Here is a 12987-nt window from a genome sequence, read left to right on the forward strand (position 1 = left end):
CTTATTTTTTGTACCATTTCAGAGCAAAGAGAGATGATTCTCCTAGCTGTCCCAGACCAGCCCTCTTTTTGCACATTGGATTTTGCAATGTAAATATTGACTCACTTATTGAGAAAAGAAAAATGAAGTTCGGTTTTGTTTTTTGCCAGTTGGTTTGTTTTTAATGTGTGTGTGTATCCCACAAACCGAAGTACAGTATTTAAGCCACACGCATGATCAGGGATTGTGAAAGGAGCTTACAAGAAGTTGCTCTTCAGGCATTTAAAGTATCAATGTGAAATCTGTGATTCTTTGTGAAGACAATTCTGACCTTTTTTAGCATTCTTCTGACATCACATTCATGCAACAGATCTATTGACCTGTGCCCCAAGGTAGCATATATACAGCTGCACAATGGAAATAAGGCTTTGATCAAGAAAAGCACTTAAAGCATGCATGTTTCAGTATCTGAACATTTGCTTCATTTTTACTAGGTATACTTAATTCATTGCAGAAACCAGAGTTTAGAAGTCAGTGGCAAGACTTTTAGGGTGCCTATAAATGCACTCATTCACATTTTTATTAGAAAGAGTCGAAGCAGATTCAATGAATTTGAGTCTGCTCCCACTCCAGCCTTGCCTCACCGTCACATGTATTAAGCCCCCACGTTTCAAAATGGCTATGGAGATGCTTTATCTAAACCTAGTTGAATGAGCTTTAGCTAGAGCATCCTACAGCTATTTTGAAAGGCACAGGGGCTTAACACACGTGGCAGTGAGGTGTTTTAATTAGAGTGGCTGTCTGGGAAACACTAATTAAAATGCCACCCCCACCCCAGAACATATTTGGCAGCCTTATTGACTTAAAAAGCAACAGAATTAGACCTTAAGAGTCAATATTTTGCTTGAGGAATTTCCAATAGGCATATTTTTCTCAAGACACTTATCAGCTTGGTATCTAAGAGTGATTCAGTTCTCCTTGATATTGATAGTAAAGATTGTGATCCTGAAGTATTTGGCCATTATTTAGCATCTTTCGTAATAAAAGTGATTTGCAGTGGTGTGAGGCTTGATTTCCACTCTAGACTTCGGATATTGTACCAGTTCTGACAATGTATTAACTTGTCCTGTGGATTGTCACTAAATACCCAAGAACGTTATTAGAAGGAAAAAAAAATACTGCTTGTATGAGGTTTTATGTCAAAATGATTCCGTCATCAACAGCTGTGTTGCAAGTTTTAAGTAATAATAGTTTATAACAAGCCCGTTATAAATTTTTGGGCATTTGGGGGCATTTTTTCAGGGCGTGCTGAATGCAGGACATCTGCTACTATGTATATGAGATTTCTTCAGCAAATGATTATTTCTGCAAAGTATAGCTTCCTCTTTATATATTTTTTTTCCATAATGATCAAGACTTGGGAGTAAAACTATTGTGTGGGGTTTTTTTTTAAGTTATTCCAAATGTTTCACTCTAGAAATCTGTTGGGGGGAGAGGGGGCAGGTTAAGTATCAGGAGTGCAGTGACTGTGTACAGACAGGAGGAACCATCATTATGCACATAGGCAGAGCAGTTGAAAGGGTAATGGTTTGTCATCTCTGTGTCTCCGAAAAGCATTTCTAAGGGCCAGATTCTGAGTGAGTGACAGGCAGGCTTACAAGTAACAGCTCTTCTCTCAACAGGCAAGAGCAGATCATAATACTTGTTCCCAGGAACAGCGATGGCTTGGAACAAGTCTTCTACTTCATGGAACAAACTGCCTCTGGCATTAGCTTGGGAAGCGTTGCCAATGCACTGGGGAAAAGCTGTCTCAGTTGCCCTAATGATGGCACATTCCTGGTGCCACCCAGTAAAAGTTGAGAGAGATTCAGCTTTGTGTGCATCTCATTGCCTCTCTAGGGAGTTTAGGGCCCCAGGTACTCTCCTGTCAAGTATCACTAGTGAACAGGATCCCTTCGGGGCAGGGTGAGGGATTGCTCCCACTCCAAATTTTTTCCAGGGAAATGAACTGTGATGCACAAACTCCGGCTGGGAGTGTTACCAAGTGAAGCAGGGAGGAGGAGGAGGAGGAGGAGGAAGAGGCTGATGAGAATGGAGAAAGCTGCTAAGACCCACACACAGATCATGGCAGTGTGGGGAATGTGGAGGCAGAAAAATAACATGCTAGTTTAATAGTGATTTAGGGAAAAAAATGGATTGTAAAGCTGAATGACTTGAGGCTGGGATCCTTTTCTATTCTTTGGATAGATAGATAGATAGATAGATAGATAGATAGATAGATAGATAGATAAGCATCACTCTAAATAACCAAGAAAAGCAAGGGGTTGGGGAAAAGAGTTGATAAAATAGTGCTCACTTAAATCTCACCTATATATCTATATAGAGATATAGAGATATAGATATAGAGATAGATAGATATATAGAGAGAGAGATCCCCAAAGAATATAAAAGGACCCCAGCCTCGAGTCATTCATCTTTAAAATCTATTTTTGCTTAAACTCTGGACTAGTTGAGGCTGAGTTTGTATCTCTGTGTGTGTGTGTATATATATATATCTATCCCCAAAGAATGTAAAAGGACCCCAGACTCAAGTCCTATATAATATTTTGCAGTTTAACCAGAGCCATAACTAAAAACAATACTGTATCAAATGGCGAAAGCCTGTTCTTCAGTGTATTCATGCTACTCCTGTAGCTGCAGGTACAGTTGTAAGGGCAAACTTTGGCATTCGTTAAGGGCCACCATGAAACAAATGCATCATATGAGCTCCCAGAGCAATTTTTCTCTTGCTCATGTAACATTTACCGTATGTTTGGCTTGTTGGCAATTTAATCAGTCTGAATAATCTTGTTTTGTGACAAACCTTCTAAATCACAGAGGAGTGATTCAGTTTCCATGGGTGAAATGTGTTCCACGGAGATATTTCAAGCTCAAGAATAAAAATGAGAATTAGACAATACAGAACTCATTGGAAAGCAGTTTTCCAGCTGCTCTAATTTCCCAGATTTAATTTGTGTGCCGTCAAAGGCAACTTGGAGCCTTCCAGCATGATGATGGAGCTATAGGTGAAGCTAGATAGAGGGACTGAAATGTGCTGAATGCATCAAAGTCCTGTGCTGTAAAAACATCTCTGAGGACTGAATACAGACAGCATAATATCCTAGTAAATTGGACCATTAAATAAAACTGCTAAGTCATAAAGCGGTAGCATTACCCTGAAATTAAAGCATTGTCACCTTTGCATTATGGAACAGTTTAACAAGCATTTAGGAAATCTGCTTTTGAAGACTGAATTTAGCTTTTCCAGGTTATACAGCAAGAGTCGTAGCTACAATCTAGGAGAGCTTTTATGCCTTTCAGCTTGAACCTGATACAGATTGTGACTGAGAGGAAAAACACAATACTATACTAAATCTGGAAAATGTTAGCAGGGAGGAGGAGGAACAGCAAATTTTGCCAGAAAAGTGGGTGTCTTATTCCCTCAGTTAACCCCAAGCTGAGGAGAGCATCTTAGTGAAATCAGTAGAGGAAAGAAAAATGCAATAAGGACACAAAAGAGATAACGACCATCTATGTTTGAAGTAAAGGAACAAGAGATGTGTTTACCTACCGCAAGCTTCTCCACTCGTGTGGATGATAGAGGTGAAAAGGTGATCGTCTTCTTAATCTGCACCAATAATTACAGAACAGCTGAATGTTTCTCCTAACACAGTGAGAACATGAGCAGTGTCACACTGGGTCAGAGCAATGAAACATCCAGCTCAGTATTTTGTTTTTGGAAGTGACAGTAATAGATGCTTTAGAGGGAGAGCATCTGAGCAGGGTATATCTAGAGTGACCCATCCCCTGTCATACCCTGCCTGGGGTTCACCATCATTGGCTTAGGGATGTCAGAGGACACATTCCTACTGTTAATGGACCTATCTTCCATGAATTAGCCAGGCTCAAAAAAGAGCTAGACAATACTATGTGCCTCTACAACCTCCTGCGGCAGTGAGTTCCACAAGTTAACTACACACTACAGGAGATGTATTTTTGCTTGTTTGATTTAAAACTGTCTCCTGATCATTTCAGTGTGCTTCTATTTCTGCTATTCAGGGACTGGGTAAATAACAGTTCCTGTTCACTTTGTCCATACCCTTCATAATTGTGTAGAGCTCTATCATATATACTCTCAGCCTACTCCTTTCCAAACTGAAAAGTCCTAACCACCTTATTCTCTCCTGGTATGGCAGATGCTCCATGCCCAGGCTTATCTTTGTTGCCTTTTTCTTTTTCTAATTCTACCACATCCTGTTGTTTGAGATGCATAGACCAGAACTGCACATCATCAATTATAGCAAAAGGAAGTGAAGTAGCTCCAGCCCTGGCAATTACAGCCATATTTTAAAAAGACATGGATCTTTGCAGAAATGTGCCAATGCTAAGTTAAGGAGCTGCATCCAGAACTGCTTCATCTGTATATCCAGATGAGTGTAGAGAGTGGTACACATTTTCAGATGTGGAAATCAAACCTCACCCCACCCCCACGCCCGGTCTTCCCCTTGGCTTCCTGTCCTCTGAAAAGAAGGTTTTCAAATTGCCATCATGGCAAAGTACAGACATTCAAAAAGCCCAAGCCTGAATTGATTCAATATTTGCAGGTTAGTCTAACCTGCAGAGATTGAACTGATTTGCAAGTGGATAGATATTCACTTTTGATTCAGAAAATACAAGCACATACCTGTAGTGGCTCAGGCTAGAAGCAGTGAGCTGAGGGGTCCGGCGGCATGGCCAGGCCCCAGCAGGCTGCTATGGTTAAGGAGGAGTTTAAACCCCCACCCTGGCCTACATGGTCCCCAGCTGGGGTGTGCCTGGAGGGGGAGCCAGGCTTTTCCTCCACTCACAGCTCAGGGGGTGGGAGTTGCCAGACCCCAGTCCCCGGCTAGCACTGAGACAAAGGGGCAGGTAGGGAGAAGCAGCTTGTGTGGAGTGCATACATCTGTTGATGATACCGGATGAGTATTTCAATCTCCCTCTCCCTGTTACTTCATACTGTCTGCAGCTGTGGATAGGAAGTGAGTGGCACCAAAGCCTCTCCGAAGTGCCTCTGCTGTCTTGTTCTTTGGGGTGTGCTCCCCATTTCCCGAAGAGTTGATGAGGGCAGTGTGACAGTGTGAATTTGTTTGTGCCAGGCAGATCTTCTTCCACCTTCTTATTATCCTGTTAGCTAGTGCTTCATATTTGCCTGAATCTCAAACTGACAGGTCCCTTACATTGCAAACCAGGTCATTTCTCACACCTCTCTCTGTCCCCTGTTGAACACTGACAGATGGGGGGACTGGGAAGCTGTAGTCTCACCAGGCTCAGTAATGGATATGCAGAAGCAATCACCAGCATGAACCGCTGCATAGTGAGACTTCATTTGATATTAGGGTTTCAGGGTGGGGGATGAATTTGGGATGCCTGCACAGTGATGGTTTTGAAGCAAGCCACCAGGGAACACAAAGTTTATCAGCCCCCACTGAGATGTTGGGGGACTTTCATTTTATTTAACCAGGAAGGGGTCTGGGACAGAAGGTCTATAAACCACTTTGACCTCAATCAGTTAAGTCTGATACTACATTCAACCAAGTTTATATTAAGCTAGTTTCGGCCATTTTGCAACTGGTGTATGTGCACTGAACTTCTGTTCTGGTACAGGTTTAAGCCAGTTTCTGATCACCTAAACTGGTTTATGTGTAACTTCTGTCCCTAGCCCATTAGATTTTCAAACAAGCATCTGGCCCTACTCTGATAGTCATTTGTTCAAGCAGACAGCACTCTTTGCCAAGGTGTGTTTGGAAAGCCAAAGTTGTAGTTATGAAAGAGAGCAAGTTTTTAAAAATGATAATAGTAAAGCTTGAATTGTTCAGGAGCAGGCAGGGCAAATGAGCGAGTGTGAGAACAACACACTGTTCCAGAGGGCTAGATATCAAAAGAGGTTAGTCTCATCTACCTATTTCCCAAACGTCTTTGAGAAACCATTGGGTATGTCCTTGTGTCAACCTCAAGCCAGATCTATCCCTAACTTCAGACTCCTGAATCTTTGAAAGACCCATCCCTTTACTGACTGTCATTGAATAAGGGTGAAGTTGCACTTTACACTTAGACCACACTAAATCTGTGGAATATTAAGTGGCGCTCAAATTAGAAAGTGCTGGATGCAGTCGCACACTAGGGGTTAATAATGCCTGCACAGCTCTGATGTGGCACTAGAGGTTTCTGGCAAGCAGGCACATGGCTAGGAGCTAGGACACCTGGGTTCCCTCCCTTCTCTGGCAAGTGGAGGGGTGGTGGGCTCAGAGTGTTGCATCCTGGGATGCTGGAGGGGAGAGCAAATTGTGCATTTTATATCCACGGAGCAGACTGAAGTTTCCCTAATGCAAACTAGGTAGCCTGGGCCAGAATTAACTGGGGTCACTTGGAGCTGTTCAGAAGGCACCTTGCAGGAGTTAACAAGCTTTCATGTGTGGATGCTTGCTTTTTAAATGCCCTTATCACGGTCTAAATATAATGTGTAATTTCACTTTAAGACTTCAGGTAAGTCCTCGTTGAGGACTGTGACATTAAGGGTAAAAGGATGCATGGGACAATTGGCAGGGCACTGGACAAAGGACAGTGCCCTGCTTTGTCCCAGATTCCCTATGCGATCCTGCCTCTTTGGGTCTCACTTCTTCATCTGCTAGAGATAATAGTATCCCTAACAAAACCCTCTGGAGCAGAGAGAGAGGCATTTCAAGATGCTCAGAGATGGGAGCAAGAGTCGTTCCCTCCCTGCAAAGCTGTTTCCACTGGGTCTTTTAGCACACATCTGTGGCACATCGGAAATACCCTTCCAGGCTTTCACATAAAATCCACACCTTTTAAAGCCTCTCTTAGCACTTCTTATTGCAAAAGGAAGAGGAAAAAGGAAGAACATAGGAGTATAAAGCCTCATCTGCAGCCTGCTACAGATGCTTTGCAAATACCTCATCAACATACAGCATGGAAACAAGTCCGGGAAATGTTACTGTTGGGTGGTGGTAGGATGCTGGGTTTTGTGCCCATCCATAAACGTGGTTGCCCCTGTACCGTGCTTGTTCTTCATCAGTGCCTAGGCTGTCGGCATGCATTTTATGAGCTGTTTTGTGACAAAGGACGTGGTAAATATCTGTAATTCCAGCACCGCAGTGATCTTGGAAATGCCACAGCAAGGCACAGCTCCTGTTGCTCCAGTATTGAGTGGAGTAGGAGGAACATTAGCAGATGTCTTAAAAGCAAGCATAATCTTCTCTCTGTCTTTCCCCACACCCCTTCCTCCTTTCTCTCTCCATTTCTCTCCCTTTCATCTTCTCTAAGGAACAGTGATGTCAGGCTTGTTGGGTTTGTTTTTTTCCCTGCTCAGAGCATCTGATAGAAAACTAGTGGTTAACTTGCCATATCGTACAGATCATAGAGGGACACGGGAAGGCCTTGGACATTAAAGGTCAGATCTTGGGGGAATAGCTCAGGACAGCTACAGTAATAACAATCCCAATGAGAATTAATGAACACCCGCAAAGGAAGATAAGGGAGAGACCTGCCAGGTCGTCCGTTCAATACACCTGTCGGTGCAGGTTTGTTCCCTGCAGTATGTTCACTCGTGCTTTGTCCCATCTCATTTCGAATGTCTCAGTTGATGGCAATCGCAATGCTTTGTTGCAGAGCCCTGATGCATCTTGTTCTTTGGAAGCTTTTCCCTGGACATTTCTTAATTTTTTAAACATGTTACTACTAATTTAACAGCTACCCACAGAGCACAGGGTACGGTGTCACGAAGGTCTGAAAGCCAAGTGATGTTAGCCCGGGGAAATGACAGCTCTCTACATATCGCATTATTATTACCATTACAATACACATTGTTTTTATTGTCTTTTTATTACACTTGGCTAATGGCTTTCAATCTGTTGTGCTTCTTCTTGCCCAGGCTTCACCACCCAATAGTTCCCTCCTGTCATAATAGCTCTTTAACATAAATAGCAACATTGCAGAAATAGTCATGGGCATTTCAAAGATAATCAATGCCAGTACAGCGCCATAGGCAATTAAGGCAAATGTACAACTCCCATTGCCTTCAAGTGGAGCAGAGGTAGGTGAGTGCCCAGCTGCTTCTGAAAATCCTCCTTTTGCCCTGTTAGTTTTGGAGACTATGGAGGAAAATCTGAGAGAGTCTGGCTGATGTGGATGACTACCTTGAGATGCACCATGAGCGTCTTATGACATTTCTCGAGTCTTAGGGTATTATGTTGTATTGCTGCATTAAATTTGGTCGCATGCTTTATCTCCAACATTAGGGGTCATTTCTGGAAAACACTTACATTTGTAGCAGCTCTTGCAGCTATAATGTATGTTTTGTTTGTTGCACATTACACTGAAATTTTGATCATTAAAGTTCAAATTCAGCCTCAAGGTTTGGAAAGTAATATCCATGTTTCTGTAAGAATCCCTGAATTGAATTAGAGATTTACAAGCAAAACTCTCCCTGTCTATCATCAAAGAAATGACCAGAGCCTTCTGAATCATTGTTTGAACTGTTGAATGCTAACTCTTCTTAGACTTTCAGCATTTGAAGGTCTTTCCATATCGTTGGGAGAGTAATTTCTCCTAAACTTGCAGTCGGGTTTTGGAATTGACATTCTGCACAGCTTCTCCATCACCAGGTATTCATGATTATCTGTCTGTCATCTGAGTGTCTTTGGACAGATAATATTCAAGAGAAGAAAGCTTCCATCCAATTATGAATATATTTTGCAGAAGTCTCTCTAATCCATCCAGTTATGAATATATTTTGCAGAAATGTCTCTAATCTGCCTTGCATGTATTACAATTGTTTTTAGTAGCCACAGAGTTGTTAAGCTTGAAGTGTAAATTAGGAGAAGTAACTGCAAAAGTAGCATGAATTACAATCAATTTGTGAAGCACCAAATTCAGCCTCAACCTCGCGTTTCTCTGCATCTGTATCTATATCTCTATAGCTATAGCTATATAGCTATAACTATATCAAAATGGGATACAGCTAAAGCTGTAGCTATAGCTGTATCTATAGTGATCTACACACACACACATTGAAATATTCTTGATCTTCCTCACAGTTCTCACCTCTCTCAATTGCCACACTCACATTTCTGCAAATAAGACTGAAAATGTACAGTTCTTTAGAAAGATTAGAACTCGCTAATTTTTTACAGCTTACCCAACAGACTTGCACTGCAATGCAAGGGTGACACTCTCTCTATTCAGCAAAGAAGGAAACTACTGCATAAATGTATAGCACGAGGCTGATCTTGCAAAGGGCTCGTTCCAGTCCTGAGTGTGCCATCCCATTCACTTTAATGAGGCATCATGCACAATGCCTAGCAGAAACATTTGCACAGTTGGTTCCAGAGGTTGCACATATGTAAGGCCAGATTTGTTTTTTAAGTACATGCTTGCTCTGTAGGGAGTTTCAGTAATGAAAAATGGGATGATTTTCGGGGGTCCTGATGGAGAAAAACTCTTCAATATGTGATTGAGTAGAGGTATGTGTGTTGGCACTGCCTTGAGCAGGGACTGTTGCAAGGCACCACTTGAGATCAGTGCAGAAGAAGATGAACACTGGGAAAGAAAATGAAAATTCTGATTTCCTGGAAACAGCCACTTGTGTAACAGGGCACTACAAATTTCATCTTCATTTTAACCTTCCTGGCGAGCTTGTGGTTTGTATCAGGTGGTTTGGATAAGTAGCTCAGCAGCGGTTCATTTATTATTATAAAATGACCAGTGTGCTCTCAAATCATGATATGTTTGCAAAAGGAAGATATTATCACCCCTAGGCCTTACAATGTGCATCCTCCAGTGAGGCCAAAGACTGCTGAAATGCATCTGAATTACTCCAGGTCCCTGGCAAGAGACATCCCTACGGATCTCCTGCGGTTCCAGAGAAGCCGATGGTTTTTCTCTCTGACTCTGCAGGCGGGTCGGTCTGTAACTTGGCAGGGGAGCGTCTAACGCCACTTCGAGCCGCCTTGTATCACGTTTGCAGATCTTGGGTTTTGCTAATTCTATAGGCAATGTAAAAAATGCAGTTACTTCTTGGTCCTTTATTTCCTCTTGTTTCTGCTGCGATACCCATTTTGATCACTCCCTTCCTTTAACAGAAGATAAGATCTGGACTGCAGTACAACACAACAACACCGAGCTCAACCGAGTCCGTGGAGCCGATCCTGAGACGCCGTATACCATGTATTTAAGCTACAATGGCAGCATGGAGCAGCTTGAAGCCATGATCAACAGCGCCGAACACTGTGAGCAGGAGGCGGCTTACTACTGCAAAAAGTCACGTCTGCTGAACACCCCGAGTAAGTGCCACGAACTGAAATCTTTCCTTGTTAACTATTATTGATTACACAGTAGACACAGCCCGCACTGTGACTGAAGCGAAAAGCAAATCCAGTTGTGCAGTGCAAAGCGACTTTTGCTAGCATTTCACAGAGAGTAAGCGCAGATATGAGGCAGTGCACTTGTATTCGCTTGTGCACATGTGCGCGCACACGTGCAAAGAAAGGCTCGACATCCCGTTTCTGGAACTCAGGATACCTCTTTTAAATCGCACCAGCTTTAATTGGTGTTAAACGCATCCCCCTTGGATGTGTTTGTGGACCATGACTCAGAATAGAAAGTCACTGAACTGTGTTCCCAAGGACTGGGGTGCTTCTAGAGAAGAAGGTTGTAGCTTTTTTGAGTAGCAAAGCCAGCCCTGAAGCACAAGGGACAGGAGTGGCTCTTGGAGGCAAAACTCAGTTCCTCTCCCGGTAGAAGGATCTGATTTCCTAGCCTGATTTATATAGTGGCAACCAGATGTCGGGCTTGACTTGCCCTTGTAATTGCAAGTCCCTGGAGAATATCCTTCCCACAGCCATCTTGTTGTATTCCAGCAGTCACACTCACTTAGCCAAGGCAAATGAACAGGAATAAGTTTGACTGTTGGAGTCCGTGAAAATTAACTTTTAGTTATTTGCTGTACTTGCGATACCTGGTACTTTGTTTTGACTCATTGGATGCCAACAAGAGCAACTCTGTCGATTTGCCGGGTTGCAAAAGCTAATCCAACTGACATGCTGGCAGTGTCTTAAAGGGGTTTCATGTTAAATATGTGCAGAATCATGGGAAGAGATGGCATGGATTTGAAATACTAGATCTGCTCCTGCAGAGTTGCCTGCAATGCAGAATACCCACGGGTTCAGATCACTTGGCTATGAGATGTTTTTAAAAGCTATGAGTTGATGGTTTTGGTTTCAGGGGGAAATGTATAACCAAAAAAAGATCTGCTTTTGGTTACGAAAAGAAAAAGCCGAGGTAAGTATTCAGCACACCAAGTAAGGCACGAAAGAGAGGAAAAAGCACATAAAGGATATCAGGAAAGAGAAAAATGTGTGGTCTATTTTAGCTGCAGGTTGGATTGTAAGAGGGAAATACAGCTTAAAATAGACATGTAGTGATTTCACAGTGCTGTGTGTGGGCACCGCTCCTGATCTGTTATCAACACATCAGTTAGTGATTTTTTTTCTTAAGTGGCACAAAAGCTGCAAGGTATATATGCATGTGCAAAGACCTCTGTGTGTCTTTACCAATTGTCCATTTATTATATGGGCTTCCTTCTGCAATAGGAGCCCTATTTTTAATGAACCTATGTAATTTAACTGTAGAAGATGAACCATCATGTTTCAAGTCATAAACCAGCCACGTACAGACCAGGGTAGGAAGACAATTTACAATAGGCATGTGATGCTTTGTTTGTCAAGGGACTGATTTGCTGTGGAGTACCTGATGCAAGCCATTTCGAGGGGTGGGATTTGGGTGGAAGTGGCATTCAGTAGCTTGGCTGATTTAATGGGGGGCAGGTATCATGGTGAAGGTCATCATCTCTCTGGGACAGCAGACTGTGCAACAGTTGCATTGGCTCATAGTGCTTTAATACAGCTGGGGTCAATGAACCAGAAAAATTGCGCAGCCTGGAAGACAGAGCTTGGAGGAGTGGATGCTGCCAGCTTTCTATTCCTTTCCCTTTTTCCCCCCCCCCCTCCATTTTTTAATTATGTCTGGCATTTGTCATCCTGAGCTTTGTTCGTTGCCTAAGGCAGCAACTTTAGCACGACGTGAAACATGAGCACAAATAAAATGTGCGAGCTCTTGAAGTGACAGCGTTGCAGGGATAGCCTCTTCTGGCTGCATGCTTATCCACGATGCAAAAGCAAACCCTGGCTTTCCTTAAGCCCCAAATGACCACACATCTGTGGTAGCTGAAACTCCCCTCATTGCAAAAATGTCTCTGCTGTTGGTTATGGTGATCATCTGTACTCCAGTGGTATTGCAAGACCATGATTACGGCTCAGGTCCTGTCATTCTCTTTATTTTACAAATATGATGGGGAGCGGTTGTCCCCATCTCAGACAGCTTCCAGTTTCCATAAATTCAACTCATACACTTTGGGAATGACCTATATATGCCTACAAGTGCAGGCGGTACTTGAGCATGTGCCAGCCCATTCTCACATGTCCCAGAAGATCCTTGTCTCTGTAATTTATACTCAGAAGTGTTCAGAGTGTGCACGGTCTTGTGATTAGGGCAAAGCACTGGGAATTAGGACTTGTGCAGTTCTGTTTCTTGGTTCTGCCTAAGTTGCATGACTTTTGGGAGGAACAGGGCTTCTGGCTGTTGCAAAGGTGTTGTGAGGCTTAATTAAGGTTTACAAAGCAATCTGAGCTCCTTTCCTACAATACAGTCTGTAAATTCAGGGACCTTCATTGATAATAGCCCCATTAATAATGGGGTAGATTTGAAGACAAGAAGCCTCCACCCTTCATGTTTCTTCTAGTTATTCGTCTTCTCACCATTCAGCAATACATTTTTTCTAGAACAGTGTTTGTAAAATGTCTGTGCCCAATTCAGCTCTCATCCTGGTCATTTTTCCTTCTGCCACCCCCCCCCCCC

General features: G+C 42.8%; 1 protein-coding gene across 1 annotated transcript in view; it reads left to right on the forward strand.

Annotated features, from left to right (window-relative positions):
- The window catches only part of CNTNAP5 (contactin associated protein like 5), a 573569-nt gene that overhangs the window by 420842 nt on the left and 139740 nt on the right, over positions 1 to 12987 (forward strand). Inside the window, exon 13 of the mRNA XM_019522627.1 lies at positions 10155 to 10355. Within this exon, the coding sequence (XP_019378172.1) occupies positions 10155 to 10355 (201 nt within the window). The remainder of the gene's footprint in view (positions 1 to 10154; positions 10356 to 12987) is intronic.

The sequence above is a fragment of the Gavialis gangeticus genome, unplaced genomic scaffold (genome assembly GCF_001723915.1).
Source record: "Gavialis gangeticus isolate Ggan-Ray unplaced genomic scaffold, GavGan_comp1, whole genome shotgun sequence".
Taxonomy (NCBI): Eukaryota; Metazoa; Chordata; order Crocodylia; family Gavialidae; genus Gavialis; species Gavialis gangeticus.